At 33.7% G+C, this 16,972-nt stretch overlaps 3 protein-coding genes and 1 non-coding gene across 6 annotated transcripts; 3 read left to right on the top strand and 1 right to left on the bottom strand.

Moving 5' to 3' along the window:
• Positions 1,843–1,915, top strand: TRNAF-GAA. The gene has a single exon. It is a non-coding gene; the product is annotated as a tRNA-Phe (tRNA).
• LOC107644624 (TMV resistance protein N-like) lies at positions 3,667–8,908 on the top strand. The gene is made up of 5 exons (XM_016348520.2): positions 3,667–4,984; positions 5,769–6,864; positions 6,964–7,239; positions 7,343–8,017; positions 8,107–8,908. Exons 1-5 carry the CDS (start codon positions 4,455–4,457, stop codon positions 8,590–8,592), a joined length of 3,063 nt encoding a protein of 1,020 aa, XP_016204006.2. The 5' UTR covers positions 3,667–4,454; the 3' UTR covers positions 8,593–8,908.
• LOC107644630 (kunitz-type elastase inhibitor BrEI) lies at positions 10,317–11,298 on the top strand. The gene has a single exon (XM_016348529.2). It carries the CDS (start codon positions 10,417–10,419, stop codon positions 11,047–11,049), a length of 633 nt encoding a protein of 210 aa, XP_016204015.1. The 5' UTR covers positions 10,317–10,416; the 3' UTR covers positions 11,050–11,298.
• Positions 10,955–16,159, bottom strand: LOC107644625 (cyanogenic beta-glucosidase). 3 transcript variants are annotated; one of them, XM_016348521.2, is made up of 13 exons: positions 15,933–16,159; positions 15,793–15,862; positions 15,355–15,413; positions 15,180–15,255; positions 14,990–15,067; positions 14,783–14,870; positions 14,448–14,703; positions 14,220–14,335; positions 13,665–13,882; positions 13,403–13,434; positions 13,205–13,307; positions 12,989–13,097; positions 10,955–12,859 (listed from the first exon to the last, which is right to left on the bottom strand). In XM_016348521.2, the coding sequence occupies exons 1-13, from the start codon at positions 16,107–16,109 to the stop codon at positions 12,664–12,666; spliced, it is 1,578 nt and encodes a 525-aa protein (XP_016204007.1). In that variant the 5' UTR covers positions 16,110–16,159; the 3' UTR covers positions 10,955–12,663. The 3 variants fall into 3 exon arrangements, with proteins under 3 accessions (XP_016204007.1, XP_016204008.1, XP_020958748.1); XM_016348522.2 differs by lacking the exon at positions 15,355–15,413 and having other exon boundaries at positions 15,933–16,158; XM_021103089.1 differs by lacking the exons at positions 13,205–13,307; positions 13,403–13,434.

Raw genomic sequence — 16,972 nt, 5'->3', positions numbered from 1 at the left:
ATTGAATACCAAAATACCCATAATGACCTACAAAATTCAATCCATTATGTTACAAAATCAATTCTCATTCTACAGCACAATTCAATCGATTGTGTTAGCATGGCAATCGATTGAATAGGAAAATACTTTTCTTGCTTTCTGAAATTCAATCGATTAGATAATATTACCAATTGATTATTTTTGAAGAAACATGCGATATTCAATCGATTGTGTTGGGTGTAACGAATCAAGGACAAACAAACTTCGTTGATTCGCATTATCAAAATATTTATGAAGGTCATGGTTAATAGAAGATCTATTTCGTTGTTGTTTTTGTTTCTAATTGTTAATAAACATGATAGATGAATAATAAAATAATAATTTATAAGATAGCGAATAAATTTAATAATTAAATAATATATAAAAAATTATTTTATAGTTAAAATTAAAAAAAGACTATTTAGCCATTATTAAAAAACTTAAAAAAATATGTTTTGTTACTAGTAATGGTCCAAACGTTCTGTCAAATTCTATGTCCAGTTTTTGAGTTGAAAAAATGTGCTACTACTATTGGCATGTTTTCAATTACATATGAGGTTTTCTGGACTCAAGTCATGTGTGGTTATCTCTGATCAAAGTTTTTCATTTGATGTGACACCTTGACATAATGCATTATTGGAATCACTTTAAAATCTCATTTTGCATCTCTGAAGCATCATCAAATGTGAAAGTTAATGCAACCTTGAAGAGCTGTGCTGTGGTTTCCATACGTTGTAAGGGATCTAATTGATCATACAACAGTTAGAAAATCTATAGGGTAAAGTGGTAAACCATAGGCTACAGATGTATCACTATGAACTATGAAGAGCACATTATTATAAAGCAATTAAAATAAATATCAACATGATCTTGTCTCTAGAACTCTGGGATTTGCAAAAGATATATTATCATGTTTTTAACTAATAGATTAGGAAATAACTATGTCCTATGGTTATCACTGTTCACTACTATTCATGTCTTTGATAATCTTCCGGACATTATTTAATGTTCATATGTACAGTAATAAGGAGAAGTTTATGCAATTCTATACTTTCTGTAGGAGTTTTCCTTTTTTTTTTGTTCCGCTGATGTATTTGAACATTATATTTTCTAGGTATTGTTTATATATCATTTCAGTCATTTTTAACTAGCTAATCAAGGATAACATAATAGCCAGATTATTTTTGTAAAATAGTCACTAAACTATGGATCAGTTAGCATTAACAAGGGCTATTTTTGTAGCCTAGGATTTCTAAACTATGATTAATGCTAAAATAATCGAATAAATAGACTAACAGACAAGTTAATATTTTATCAAATTTTAAACTTAACAAGAATTATGAATACTCATTATCCTTATGGGGGTGCTGCCAAGGTTGATACTTGATAATGTTGCAAATGTTTAATAATTTGAATGAAATTGGTTAAGTATGATGAGTCTTTGTTCGGAATATTTTGTGTTGGGAGAAAGGACAGTGCCAAATTTTAGTTAAATGTATTATATCAAATCTTTAATATATGAGAAAAATTGAATAAAGTATACAATAAGTGATTTGGGAATGAAATAAAAAAAAAACAAAATTTAAGACAAAATTGACATGGATCTTGCCTTTTTGAGGCTATCTGTATACATAAGCTTTGTTCTTCTTTTGGTAATTAGCTTGCACTTTACAAGAACCTAATGAAAAAGTAACAGAAGGAAAACACAGTTTTAATGGTTCCATCATAACGATTGATATATCCAATATAGGAAGGATTAATTTTTTTTCTTTTTATAGAAGTAGAAACAGAGGATTTTGGCTTCATTAAATTATCTGATATGTTGCGGGGATAGCTCAGTTGGGAGAGCGTCAGACTGAAGATCTGAAGGTCGCGTGTTCGATCCACGCTCACCGCATTTTTATTTACATCACAGGTCATTAGTGTTCTGCAATGGAAACAACTGCTGCTGAAGCAACTACCAATCGGGTCTATGAGAATATATTATAAATGTTATATTAAAAATACTTTAGAGAATATATTATAAATAGATTTTGAATTTATTTATTTTTAAAAAAGACATAGGTTATTTATATTAGAGTTATACAAAACTGCATTTTCTTTTTTTTTTCTTTTTTCGATTTGCATTAATGGCTACACTTTGTCTTTTTTTGCGATTTTTTTATTTGTAAATAATGAAAAACATATAAAAATGTTATATTAAATTTAAAGAATTTTTGATAATTAGTATAAGAGATTAAGAAATGAAGAGTAGTAAGAGTTTTAATATGTATAAGTTGTAGAATTTGAGTATTTGTAACTGAAATTTTTTTATAATTAGTACTTGATGTTTCAATTGAATAATAATAGATAAGAGTTTTTTTGTTTGATGTTTCAATTGAATAATAATAGATAAGAGTTTTTTGTTTTAATTTTTTTAAAACATTTTACTAAATAGTGATTGGTTGATTTTCATCTAATAATTTTGGGTATTAACTCTTCCGGTCTGTCATTATCACTGCAAATCCTTCTACAATAAAGAGAATAAGACATGGTCAAAGAATGATAATCCATTCTAAGTAAATTCTGGAAGCAATACTGCACATGTGGAATAACAATTTGAAAAAGAGAAGAACACGTAAATGTAAATTGTAGAAGAAGTACTCCACATGTAAAATAACAATTTATAATTTGATGATGAAATATTGCAATCGATAGTATATAGAGAGCAATAATTTTAAATGGACATTAATTTTGGTTGTGAGTGTTAAACAGAACCGTTTACAAAAGAGAAATACATAAACTTGTGCTACTTGTCACAATTAAAATGTTATTATTTATAATAAATAAATATGGCTATTGAAAATGATATTGAACAATGAGAAGAGTAAACGGCAAAGTTGAAAATCTTTAGGAAGATATCTGAGACAAATTTCCTACGTTGACAGCGCCGAATGGTGACGTTGGGAGACCCAGAATCGAGCTCTGAAGAACCGTTTACAAAAGAGGAATACATAAACTTGTGCTACTTGCAATGAGTTCACAATTAAAATGTTATTATTTATAACAAATAAATAGGGCTATTGAAAATGATATTGAACAATGAGAAGAGTAAACGGCAAACTTGAAAATCTTTAGGAAGATACCTGAGACAAATTTCCTACGTTGGCGGCGCCGAATGGTGACGTTGGTCTGAGACCCAGAATCGAGCTCTGACAGGAAAACCGCAAGAGAAGAAATGGAGTTTGCCCTGGTTTCTGCAATTTATGCAATGCGGCTCCGCCGGAGATGGACATCGCGATGTACAATTTGTTTTGAAGAAAAAACAATGGCTCATTGGACCAGAAGAGGATGGAGGAAATAGGATGGGACCGGAAGAGGATGGAGGAAATAAGATCTTGGTACGGAGAGGTGCTAAGAGGGTGAGGGATTGAGAAAGGTAATAAGCTCTTTGGTTTTGAGAGCTTTTTGTTGGGGTAAATATTAATTTGTGTTTTTGTTGTTTTAGAAATAAGGATTGATTTGGAAAAAGTTAATTTGTTGGTTTTTATTGTGTTTTTTAGTTGTTTTTTGTGTTTTTTTATGTGAAAATAAAAGTTGATTTGGCAAGATTTGAGTGATAGATTCTAAAATTTTGCCAAGTAAGTGTTGGTGTTGATATGGCATTAGTAGAAAAACAAAAATAACTTAAAAGCAATGTCGGTAATCTTATGTACCTACTTTTATATATTAAGAATAGATAGATAGATAGATAGACTAGTGCATGTACCACTTCCTAGTTCCTACACCAGCAGTCGGAATTATCATTGTTCTTCTTATCAGCGCGGTGGGATATTCCTCCTCCGAATCATTTTGCCAGACTGAGAAATTGTAGCCTATGACTATGATAATCTATTGTGTTATTGCCAATATTCAAACCTTAAGCGAAAATAGAGGGTAAATTACACTAACCACTCCCATGAGGTTAAAGCATGCCACATATGATACTCCTCAATTTTTAAATTGTGACACTCACCTATCGTGAAGTTTGCGTGATTTGTTGTATTTCTATTTTGAATGGAGATGGTAGTCATTTAGTTTAGCTAGGGCCGGTGGATTTCATCAGTGTTGTGAAAGTTTTTGTCAATAGAAAATTGCGCACGCGAAATATCTCAAATTGCTTTGAAGTTTCTCTAATTGTTTGCATTTCCGGATAACATCTATTGGCTCAAACAAGTGGGACTAAAATATGGTTAATCCCTTTGGTGTTTTTGCCCACTGTTTTCCAGTGAAACACAAGGGATCTGTGTAACTGGGTGCATGTTAATGTTTTGATTCATTGTTTCGCAAATAGTTTATAATTTCTCAGTGGAATTTGAATATTTCAAAGCCCCATTTTATGTAAATAAATAGTGTGAAGCACAGTTTTAGTTTGAATCACAAACACTGAACCTTGAACCAATCTAAAACCCTGTTAGATGGATTTGTGCTGTGCTGAAATCCAATTCAAGTTGGTTTCAAAAACTGAGGAAATGGATTTGAGCTCTAAATCCTACAAATGGAAGTATGATGTATTCTTGAGCTTTAGAGGGGATGATACACGTAGGAGTTTCACAAGCCATCTTTATCATGCTCTTTGCCAAAAGGGTGTCAATACTTTCATAGACTACAAGGATCTCATAAAGGGAGAGCAGATAACACCTTCACTTCTTAGGGCTATTGAAGCCTCAAGGATCTCAGTCGTTGTATTATCTGAAAACTATGCATCTTCCACTTCTTGCTTGGATGAACTCCTTAAGATCATTGAGTGCAAGGACACTAAGGGTCAGCTGGTTTTGCCGGTCTTTTATGGTGTGAATCCATCTCAAGTAAGAGAACAGAAGGGAAGTTTTGCAGAAGATTTGGCCAAACATGAAGACAAGTTCAGGGATGATGTCAACAAAGTAAAAAGGTGGAGGGCAGCACTATGTGAGGCTTCTACTTTGTCTGGGTGGCACATGGGTGACGGGTATGTAGCCCATAAAAGAAGCCAAGAGGTTCATTCCTCTGGTATTCCTTTCTCTTTATTTATTTATTTTCTATAATCTATATTTTTGTGCAGTCTAGGATTTACTGGTCACTATATATATTAGGTGAAACTAGGGGATCAAGAAAAAAAAGGCTCATCTGAAGGGAATGAGATGCCCATCCTTTCAAGAAAAAAAACCTTAAACGGAATTACCTGGAAAGACAACGAGACCCTCAACAAAAATAAAAATATCCTTTCTGGCCCTTGATATTTATTTTTATGAGACTGATTAGCCCATCTGTTAATATTTTTTATCATTGACACATGGACTAATCAGTCTCATAAAAGTAAAAGTAAAGATTAGGGATCGGAAAGGGTATTTTTTTATTTGAGCCTCGTAGTTCCTTCGAAGAAATTATCAGGAGTCGGATTGGGTATTCACTCTTTTTTTCAGAGAACATTCTTGATCCCCTAATTTCACCTAATATATATAGCAAGGAGATGACCCATTTTTTCCCTAAAAAAATGAGAATAGTCATTTAGCTACGTGCAAATGCATTTGAACAAGGATTGTGGACAGTAATAGTGTAATACTAACAAATGAACCATAGGGAAGACTTTTCTGTTTGCCTGTGTTGATTCCGGAAGGAATAGTAAACTACTAAACTGACGCATAACTAGGAATTTTTATTCATATTAGTTACTTGTTCTAGGGTTTATTATCTAGTAAATTGTTACAAACTCAGATTAGATGGTAAGACTTCTTTCACTTTATGAGTGGCAGGCAAGAATCAAAATTTGTCCAGAGAATTGTTGAGGAGATATTGAGCAAGTTGAACCGCACACCTTTCAATGTTGCTAAGCATCCTGTTGGATTGGATTCACCTATTGAAGATATTAAAACACTTTTAGATACTGGATCAGATGATGTACAGGCTATAGGAATTTATGGAATTGGAGGTATAGGGAAAACAACACTTGCTAAGGCTGTTTATAACCATATTGCTAACCAGTTTGAGGGTAGCGCCTTCATTGCAAATGTTAGAGAAATTTCAAGTCAAAGATCTGGGTTAGTTCAACTACAAGAAGCTCTTCTTTCTGAGATTTTGAACCATAGATATTGTAAAGTAGGAAACAAAGACAGAGGCATTAATATGATAAAGAATAGGCTTTGCAGCAAAAAAGTTCTCATAGTTGTTGATGATGCTGATTCGTTGGATCAACTGGAATCATTGATTGGAGAATATAGTTGGTTTGGTTCTGGAAGTAGAATCATCATAACAACTAGAGATGAGCATTTGCTAGTTGCTCACAATGTGGAAACAATCTACAAGGTCAACGAATTAAATAATGGTCATGCTCTTGAACTTTTTAGTTGGTTTGCGTTCAAAAATCCATGTCCTCCAACAAATTATGAGAAGCTTTCATCCCACATATTAAACTATGCCAAGGGCCTCCCATTGGCTCTAACAGTTTTGGGATCTCACCTGTGTGGTAGGGGAAAAGCTGAGTGGATAAGTGCATTAGCTAAACTGAAAAAAGTTCCAAACAAACAGATTTTTGAAATACTTAAAATCAGCTTTCATGGATTGGAAGAGAATGAAAAGGCTATTTTTCTTGATATTGCATGTTTCTTTAAGGGAGAGGACAGACAATATGTGAAAATGATATTAGATGGTTGTGACCTACATTCGGATAATGGTTTCGGAGTTCTATTGGAGAAGTCTCTAATTACAATAGAAGTTAATAAGATTTGGATGCATGATTTGCTACAGGAAATGGCTAAAGAAATTGTGCGACGTGAATCCCCTAGTGATCCTGGTAAACGTAGCAGATTATGGTTTAATGAGGATGTTCTTCATGTATTAAAACACAATAAGGTAATATTCATTTTTTGAAAATTTATGATGATATCAGTTTTTCATTATATTGCCTAACTATTCTTGATGCTTATTGACTGTTGACAACACCTGCCACAGGGAAGTAACAACATTGAAGGCATAAGGCTAGATATACCAGAATCAGAGACAGAGTACATAGAGGCCAAGGCCTTGTCAAGGATGAATAGACTCAGAATTCTTATTATCAACAATATGCATGTTACAGATGATATCCAGTATCTACCTGATAATCTAAGATTGATTAATTGGCCAAGATACCCCTCTTCAACTCTACCACCAAATTTCTATCCAAGGAGGCTTGTCTGTCTAAATATGAGTCATAGCCGCCTCAAGCACTTGTGGAAGGGAGTTAAGGTATGGAATCGATCTTTTATTATATTTTGAATATTCAGAAGCTGTTGTGATTTAACAATATAGCTATTTTTTTTTCTATGAAAATGATTTATGTTTTCTGCAGATATTCAGAGACTTGAAACTTGTGTCCTTTAGCAGCTGTGAACACCTTAAAGAAATTCCAGACTTCTCAATGGTTCCAAACCTAGAAAGCCTAAGCCTAGACAACTGTAGAAGTTTAATTAAGGTGCATGAGTCTGTGGGAACTCTTGATAAGCTTGTTACTTTAAACCTTCTATTTTGCTCCAATCTCAAGACGTTTCCAAGTCGTTTCATGCTAAAATCACTCCGTACTCTCCTCCTCACTGGCTGCTCAAAACTAAAAAAGTTTCCGGAGATTGTGGGGAACATGGAACATCTTGAAGAAATCCTTCTCCAAGGAACAGCAATAAAAGAACTACCTCAGTCGATTGAATATCTAAGTGGGCTGAAGTCCTTATTCTTAGAGTCTTGCCAAAGTCTTGAGCATCTCCCCAGTAGCCTTCAGAAGTTGCAAAACCTTACCATTCTTGATCTAAGTGGCTGCTCTAAGCTTCAAAAGATTCCAAAGCTTCCCCTAAATACAAGATATATAGACTTGAGTAATTGTAGATCTTTGACAAGCTTTCCAACATTATCCAGCATATCAAATTTTATTGCAGAGGATTTTCCAAGGTTTTATCAAATTAGATTTGTTAACTGCCATAAACTGGTAAATAAACAAGTCCTGGAGCACATAACAAATCTCTTCTGTAGTAAGGTTGTTTCTCGATGCCCACACTCTCTTTGTCTGTTTGTGTGTTATTCCTGCAAAATGTTTCAGACATAATTTTTTTTTTTGGGCTTCAGGATATGATGCTTCCAGAATATATTTCTTGTGAAGTTGTACTTCCAGGGAGCAAGATCCCAGATTGGTTCCAATACCAGAGTACTAATAATTCCATTTATCTTGAGGTATCTTCAGGTTTATATGGTAAGCCCATGGAGGTGTTTTTTGGCGCAGTTTTTGAGTTGGATAAAGGTGTTACTACAACTGGCCTGTTTGCAAGTAAATTTGATGTTATTGTCAATGATATAAAGATAAATATGTCTACAAGCTATTTTGAGGCACTGGACTCAAGTCATGTGTGGTTGAGTCGGTTGAAACTTGATCATTTTATGTGGCACCTTAAAAGTATGCGTCAATGGAATCACTTTCAGATTTCATTTTCAATCTTTGAAACATCATCAAAGGAGAAGATAGGGGCAACCTTGAAGAGTTGTGGTTTCCATGTTTGGTACAATCAAGAAGGGTATGGGATTGATCATACAACAGTTAGGAAGTCCACAGGGTAAACCATAGGCAAAAGATGCATGACTATGAACAGAACATAAAACAATAAAATATAGAGGTCAACATGATCTTCTAGTCTCTAGAATTCTGAACTTTGCAGAAGATAATATCATGTTTTAAAATTTACTCATACCATTAGAATAAGAAAAATAAAGCAGTTGGCTGTCAGATACAGATTCTGTAGTTACTGGTTATTGTTCAATGTTCAGTGTTCTATTATTTTCTATAATGTTCATGTCCTATGTATAGCAATGTGGAGCAGTGCATGCAATAATTAATTTTCTTAGCTAGCTTTGATTTCTGTTGTTTGTTCAGCTGGAAGTATTTGAACATTCTATTTTTCATTTTTTCTTCACAATTTTTTATATCATTTCTATATTCTTAACTTGCCAACCATGGATAGGATAATAATCATGATAATTGATGAAATGGTCACTAAATCATGGATTTGTTTAGCACTAACAACGGTTATGTTTGTTGCCTAGGATTAATTTTGTAAACTACGATTTATGCATCTATGAACTTGAAGCTAAAATAATCGAATGAACACACAACACGGATATTGAAAAACTAATATTGTATCAAACTTTGAACTTATCTGGTGCTTCTATCACATCCAAAATCGGCACCAGGAATTCCAGCTCCGATGATCGGAATTATTATTATTCTTCTTATCAGTAATCTCGGCATTAGCATTATTAGATGCAGTTGTGGATTCTGTCACTGCCGACGACGACGAAGAAGAAGAAGAATAAGTAGGGAACGATCAGAAAATTTTAAGAATTTAGTGGTCGATTTACATATTTTATAAATAAAGGTCTACACTCTACAAATCTACAATGTATATTTCAATATTTCATAAAGCTCAAGGGTGTCAACTGAAATTTTAAGTATTATGTTTTTACTTTCGGTCTTGCTTTGGGCTTTAAGCCCCCTTTTTGTTAACAAAAATAGTAATACCAAATAAAACAATAAAAAATTCAAATGTTTAACGTAAACGAATTTAGAAGTTGAATCAATATTATAATTCTTAGTTCTTATTTCTTAAAGTTGTTTTTCTTCCTTTATCTTACTTATTTAACCTCCTAAAAAATGTCGAATTTTTGCGTGTAAGTAGTAAAATTTTACATTAATTATCGGATTTCCCCGAAGGGACAAATTTTGCATTAATTAACAACGAATAAATGCAAAAACAATTATTTGGATAATTGGATTAAGCCCAATTATTTGGTTATGGATGCACCTCGCTTTTGTTTAGCCCAAAATGCCTAAACAAAATTTTAATCGTTTTTGGTCTTTGTCTTTATCCCTAAACGATACGCAACTAAAATTTGATGATAATGGAAAAAAAAGTATGAAACTGAAACCAAAATAAAAATTGTAAAATCAATATAATTCATAATTATCGGAAATAAAAAGCATACTTAAAGCAATATATGTACAGAGAACCTCACCATTTCTCTTTAATATGGTTTCTGAGTAAAATGAAACATACAATAACATGCGTTCCACGACCCCTTTAATTTTTTGTTTTAAAAAAATAACAAAGCGTGCAGCTCGTGGCAATTTTTTTTATATAAATATGAAACAAGTAATACAGTGTTCTTCTATTATCACCTACCTTCATCAATATCAAATAAAAACAATGCATTATGTTTAACTTTAAAACTTTAAAGTAATAAGCTCGTGCTACAACCACCATAATCTTCGAATAAACACGTGCACAAAAATGTTGCTTGAAGTATCTTTGATTCAACACTATAAATTGGAACACGTCATAGAGACATGAAACATCCTAATATAACCCTCATCAGTTCAAGAAAACAATGAAGGTTGCAATGATTCAGTTCCTTCCACTATGCATCTTCCTCTTAATAAACACACACCCTTTGCTAGCAGCAGAGCCAGAACCAGTTGTAGACAAGCAAGGAGAGCCATTGCAGCCAGGAGTAGGTTACTATGTATGGCCACTTTGGGAAGATAATGGTGGCTTAACACTAGGCCACACAAGGAACAAGACATGCCCTCTAGATGTTATCCGTGACCCTTCATTCATAGGCTCACCGGTGACCTTCAGGGCGCCGGGACTCGACTATATCCCTACAGAAACCGATCTAACAATCGATTTTGCCGTCAAGACCACCTGCAATGAGCCTACAGTATGGAGACTTTTAAAGGAAGGTTCTGGTTTCTGGTTCTTGAGCACCGGTGGCGATTCTCAGTCACTTGTTAGTAAGTTCAAGATTGAGAGGCTTGCAGGGGACCATGCATATGAGATTTACAGCTTCAAGTTCTGTCCTTCACAGCCTGGTGTTATCTGTGCTCCTGTGGGGACCTTTGTGGATGCTGATGGAACCAAAGTTATGGCCATTGGTGACAACATTGAAACATACTATGTTAGGTTCCAGAAGGTTTATACTTATGCTCAGGAGAAGAATCCAGCTTTTAGCATTTTGTAAATTGAGGAGAGATAGATATACTCATCTTTTGGGGGAGAATGAGTATATGAATAATTTCTCAAAGTTTGGCAATTAACTCTTTTAGTGTGATGAAACATATAATAAGCCAGAAAAAGTGCTTTGTGTAGTGTGCCTTAGAAAATTTTTCTTTTCTTGGTTCACATGGCATATAAGAAGTCCTTGTGTCTTATGCTTCTGAATTTACCAACCTTCTACAAGTGAAAGAAAATGAATTTTTCTTCAATGCTATTCTGTTTTTTCATTAGTGTTTTAATTATCAATTTCTAAGAGTTAAACTGAAAAGGTGAATGTAAGGAAAGTGAACAATTCACTCATTGGATTTGGAAATAGATAGGACATAAAAAAGGGAAGAATTATTGAAAATTAATATGTATAAATATGAGGGAAAAAAAACTTGAATGTTTTACTGGTATCTTATACCCAGTCCAGCGTAAAATTTTCCATATAAACAAGAGGAATCATCATCCACTTTTTGATGAACTACACAAACACAACTTAAACGACTTTTGGCAAGCAAGTTTCTTTAAAGTTAGAAGGATGTTGGAAAATCGGAACAAACAAAGATCTTCAACCAGTCAATGAGCAATTCTCTGATTGACATGCACTGCAGAAATGGGAAGATTGGAGCGGCTGCATTAGTTTTTGAGTAGACGGGCATCAGAGATTTGTTTTCTTGGACTAATCTATGCTGATGGGAAAAGTAATCCTTATGCTGCAGATTTAATCATGGTGATCACAATAAATAAAGCTGTGATGTATATGTAGTTATGTACCCAACATAGACTTAGTCTGAAAGGATAATTGATGACATCTTGAGTAGGGACCTGCTTTCATGAACAACAATGATATCAGGGTATGCCTCCCATTGTGAAGTGAAGGACGCCATGCTTTCCTTAATTTGGAGGTTTCTTCACGCAGGTTCGAATCAGTGATTACCCCGAATGTGGCGATACTACTGTCAGTTTTAACTACTTGTAGTTAGATAGGTACTAGGTAGTTTGTGGTTTAAAGCCAAAGATTGAGCATTATGGATGGCTTGAATCTTTTTGACAGAGCAGGTTACTTCGAGAAAGCAAAGGGAAAACCTTGATGCTGCTATATGGATCAGAGTTCATTACTGAATGCTAGCTCAGTTCAAGGAAATTTCAGCGCAGCTCGAATAGCAGGAGAGAAGGTAATTGAACTTGAACCAAATGATGTTGTGTTTGTGAAGAAATCAAAACTCAAGAAGAAGAAGAAGCAGTATAACATTTGGCATTACAAACCCTGGTAACATTAGTGTTTCTAGATGTTAGAAAAGGTAAGAGAGAGCAGTAGAGAAAAAATTTGTGTGTATTCAAGTTGTATAGAATGATACAATATAGAAGGATATTTATAGGTGCTAAGAGAAAGGAAATAATAAAGACGTAATATCTTATAATAAATATTCAGATATACTAAATAATGTTAATTGATCTAATTGATCATAATTATACTCTAACACTAGATATTTAGTGAAGAGAATAAGCATGATAACCATTGAACCATATTTCTCACAGTAAACATACTTGATACTTATGTAAGACGCACATTATAAATGAATTGTTCGAATTCTTAGCGCAAATTACTATATGTAGGTACTTCACGTTGTAGTAAATTCTTAAACCAAATAGCTGACTTTTTTGGATGTCTTTTCAGACCATTTTCGTAATCTACAAAGTAGATTCCAAACCTCACAGTGTAGCCATGATCCCATTCAAAGTTGTCAATCAATGACCATGCAAAATATCCTTTTACATTCACGCCACCCCTGAAATATTTAAAACCAACAAAATTAGGAATATACCAAACATGTTGACAATTTAGTTAGTAAAAACTAGTTTATTTGATCTGATGGCACTTCCAGTTCCAGATCAAAACCTGATATGACAGCACTTACTTGATTGCAGTTTGAATATATTGTAGATGAATAGAATAGTAATCAATTCTTGTTTTGTCTGCAAGGGCTTCCTCAAGTGCTAGTGTTGGATCATTGAGTTCATCTATGCCTATATAAAATAAATACATTATTTCCCAGAAACATAAGGAAACAAATACTATGTTAGAACTAAATGTGTACTGATAAAGGTTCGATGTATTCAATTCACGTATTTACCATTTTCAGTGATGTAGATCAAAGGGTTGTTATAATTTGATTTGAAATAGAACAAAAGGTTGCGAATCCCTTCTGGATAAACAGACAACCAATCTGAAGCACCCTGCAAGTGTAGATTTTTTCTTTTCTTCATTAAGCCAGAAAACTAAGCTAACTGAATTTGAAGAATTGTTATGCTGTTGCAAATCCATCTATTACCTTTGGACCAATAGGTATTCCATCATACTCATCTGTTGCAATAAAATGCATATTGCATCAATTAACTAGTATAATAAAATATCTTGGATTCAACAAGTGGGAAGTTTTATTTTTCCTTAAAATCAAACGGATTAGAATTAATAAATGTGCTAGAGAGAGCAAAAGCATATTGAATTATAGTATCATTACTCTAAGTTATTATAATCTCTTCATCGTCTATTAAAACCTATCCCATGTTTAATATCTACAAACATGTTCTTACTTGTAAGAGCAACTAGAGAATCTGTGAGAAAGCTAGGCTTCGCTTTACTTAGTTCTGGTGCATCAGCAGCATAGTACGAGGTGTAGTAGTTTAATCCAATAAAATCAAAGGACCCTCTTAAAAGCCATGATTGATATGAAGAGAACTTTGGCAACCTACTTCCCACCAGAGACCGCATGGAGCTTGGGTAGTCTCCTTTTGTCATTGGCTCCATAAACCTGCAATTTCATTCTTTGAATAAGCTTTCATGTGACAGTGAATTCATATGACAAAACAGGCTACACCAGTATATAATTGAAAGTGAATTTAAATGACGAAAATTCCTCTGCTGTTGCATTTACTGTGATTCACTAATTGTATGTCATATTAGTCTTTATTCTCTCCACCTAATTTTGTAGGTCATCTTTATATTCTTTTATTTTGAACCAATAAGTCCATGTGACATGGAAGTGTGGAACCAACAGATTAGAGAAAGAACGACGACTTATTCTTATCAGTGGCTAGATCCTCTAGTTAAATTTCACCGATGAGTTTATGTTCATAAAGAATTTATACCATCCAAGCATGAAATCAAGGGCTCTCTGTGCAGCAAGTTTATCCAATTCTGTATCATGTAATGGCACCATCCAGTAACAATTCAGCGCTATGCCTATCAAGCCCTTCTGAGATGCCTATGTACACAAAGGAAAGTAAGGTTTTGGTCCTAATATTAGTCTTAATTAGTTCAGGTTGATCCATTCATTTTATATATTGATATTTTCATATAAAAATATATAACAAAACCTGATACTTAGTCTTGTAGATGTTAACAGCAACTGCATGAGCTAGTAACTGATGGTGTGTCACAATATAGGGTTCAGTGCCTGAATCTCCACCGGTGCAGCTACGGTTCTGCCAGGCCGAACATCTTCCTGGCGCATAACTTCCTTTTGCGTAGCCATGATTGCTGTAGGACCATGGCTCATTGAGTGTAATCCAGTGCTTCACTCTATCACCAAACTCCTTAAAGCAAACCTCAGCATAGTCCTGAAAATCATTCCTACAGTAAAGAGGGAGATTAATGTTCAAGAAATGTTGACTAATACTTTGTCTATTAGGAATTAAGGGATGTAAATTACACTATCTTAGGGCTTAAAAAGCCACCATATTCATCTTCTAAGGCCTGTGGAAGGTCCCAATGAAAAATTGTGACAAAGGGCTGAATATCTGCATTGAGTTACCAACAAAGAAGACAATAAATTAGCCCTAAATCAGAGAAACAAAAATCAATTACATTAGAAATTAAATATCTTAGCTTTGCAACATATCTGATTAATGATGGTTACCTTTGGCTAGCAGCTCATTGATGAGGTTATTATAATAATTTATTCCTTCCTTGTTCACACCTCCACTAAGTCTTCCCTCTGAAATTAGCCAATGGATGATCTCACTTTTAGTAAGATTTGATAAGAAATTCTATTGAAATGATCTAACAGCTTGCAAAATTGGAAGTTGTTTTAGAGTCATGTTTCTTACTTGGTAGTATTCTGGACCAAGAGATTGAGAATCTATAAGCATCCATGTTCATATCCTTCATGGCCTCAACATCTTCCTGCATAATCAATACTTTCTTCAGAAAAATCACAATTATGCTTGCTTAATATCTCTGTTCTTCGATTATTACACTCTAATAATGTTTGTGTTACAGCACCTTATAATGATGATATTCATCAACGGCTACATCTCCGTTACTTCCGTCATATATCTTACCTATCATGTATTAAACATAATTTAGTAATTTATAACTTAGCAAAAGAAAAATGGAATTCATAACACGCCAATTTTAATTGACCTTTTTATATAAATGAAAAATAAAAAAAGAACACTTTTTTAATTAAATTTGTCCTCAATTTTTGAAAAACAAGTTTCCAAGTTTTGAACTTTTAAAGCAGAAATGGAACTCATAACCGACACCACTGTTATTGAATGGTAAACAAGTTACATCCCTCTCATAATTTGGAGCCTATTCTAATAGAACAAAAGTTACAGATTTTTGGGTCAGATTAGTCAAATTACCGTTAATAAGATCCCAAAAGACCTAAAATCAAGAAAGCAATGGCACAAAGAAATAACTTATAACTTAAAAAACCTGGATATTTATGAGTGAAAGTATCCCATATACTTGGTTCTCGGCCACCTTCATTTGCTGCACCTTCCACCTGAAAATGTGCATAAAAAACAGCTTAATTCATAGTTCATATGAAAAATTCATGATCCGATATAGAATACCTGGTAAGAAGAAGATGCGGTCCCAAAAATGAAACCTTGTGGGAAAGCTGAACGGTTGAGATATTCAGACTGAGTAGTAATATCGGCGTTGAATATGGCTGCAGCTTGAATGGCCGTTGAAGTAAGAAGCAGTATAACACTGAGGAAATGATGAACGCTGAAGAATGCGATAGCCATAGTGACTGATTGGTCTGTTTTGACACACGTAGCTTGAGGCCGTTATTATTATATAAACTATAAAGTGAGTGAGACGCACGTGCTCTAATTCCAATCCGCTTGTCAAAAACTCAAAATGACTGACAAATCGACGACTTTTGTTACAGTGTCAGATATTTTAATGTTGATTGAGATAAGGGTCTAATTTGGTGAGGTGTCACTTTCATTTTTTTTTTTTTGAGAAAGCCTTTGAGAAAGTCTAGGGATCAGCAAATTTTGGAGTTTTTAGTCATTAATTAGTCATCAATGATGTTTTTAATGGTGTGAGATTGTATCTAATGGTATAGAATCACTCAATTTTCTTTTGATGGTTAATAGCTAATCAGAATTTCACAAAAGTGTTGGTCCCTAACACTCCTCTTCTTTTTTCTCCATTAGACAACCACACACATGTGGACTATTTTTTGATATGAAAGTAAAAATAGTAATATATTTTAACATTGTAATTTTTAATATTTTTTAAAATTCTAAAAAGTACACAAATTGAAAGATTCGATTTCTGTACTTTAAAATTTTTAATTTTTTAATACAAATTGAACAGTCCGATTTCGGTACCTCTCATAAATTAGACGGTCCGATTTCTATATTTCTAATAAATCGAACAGTCCAATTTCTACTTCTCTGGTTAAACGGTTCTACATTTGAGAATAACACCCCAACAATCCACATTTTAAAAAAATACTATTACCACTGCAATATCAAAAACAAAAAATTTTAGGAAAAGAGGCTAGGAATGGTAAAAAATCTGGAAATCCGCAAAAATTATGTGATCTTACAATTTTTACAGGGACGGGATATGCCTCTGCTAATAAATAGAGACGAAC

This window comes from Arachis ipaensis, chromosome B05 (genome assembly GCF_000816755.2).
Source record: "Arachis ipaensis cultivar K30076 chromosome B05, Araip1.1, whole genome shotgun sequence".
NCBI lineage: Eukaryota > Viridiplantae > Streptophyta > Magnoliopsida > Fabales > Fabaceae > Arachis > Arachis ipaensis.
Note: the sequence above shows the minus strand (reverse complement) of the source record. Positions and strands in the feature narration are given on the sequence as shown.

Coding starts and splice junctions, on each gene's coding strand:
- LOC107644625 (XM_016348521.2), bottom strand. CDS start 16,109: ATGGCTATCGCATTCTTCAGCGTTCATCATTTCCTCAGTGTTATACTG. Junction 15,863..15,932: donor CCGCATCTTCTTCTTACCAG/GTATTCTATATC, acceptor GCACATTTTCAG/GTGGAAGGTGCAGCAAATGA. Junction 14,336..14,447: donor TCTACAAGACTAAGTATCAG/GTTTTGTTATAT, acceptor TTGTGTACATAG/GCATCTCAGAAGGGCTTGAT.
- LOC107644630 (XM_016348529.2), top strand. CDS start 10,417: ATGAAGGTTGCAATGATTCAGTTCCTTCCACTATGCATCTTCCTCTTA.
- LOC107644624 (XM_016348520.2), top strand. CDS start 4,455: ATGGATTTGTGCTGTGCTGAAATCCAATTCAAGTTGGTTTCAAAAACT. Junction 4,985..5,768: donor GGGTGGCACATGGGTGACGG/GTATGTAGCCCA, acceptor TATGAGTGGCAG/GCAAGAATCAAAATTTGTCC. Junction 7,240..7,342: donor ACTTGTGGAAGGGAGTTAAG/GTATGGAATCGA, acceptor TGTTTTCTGCAG/ATATTCAGAGACTTGAAACT.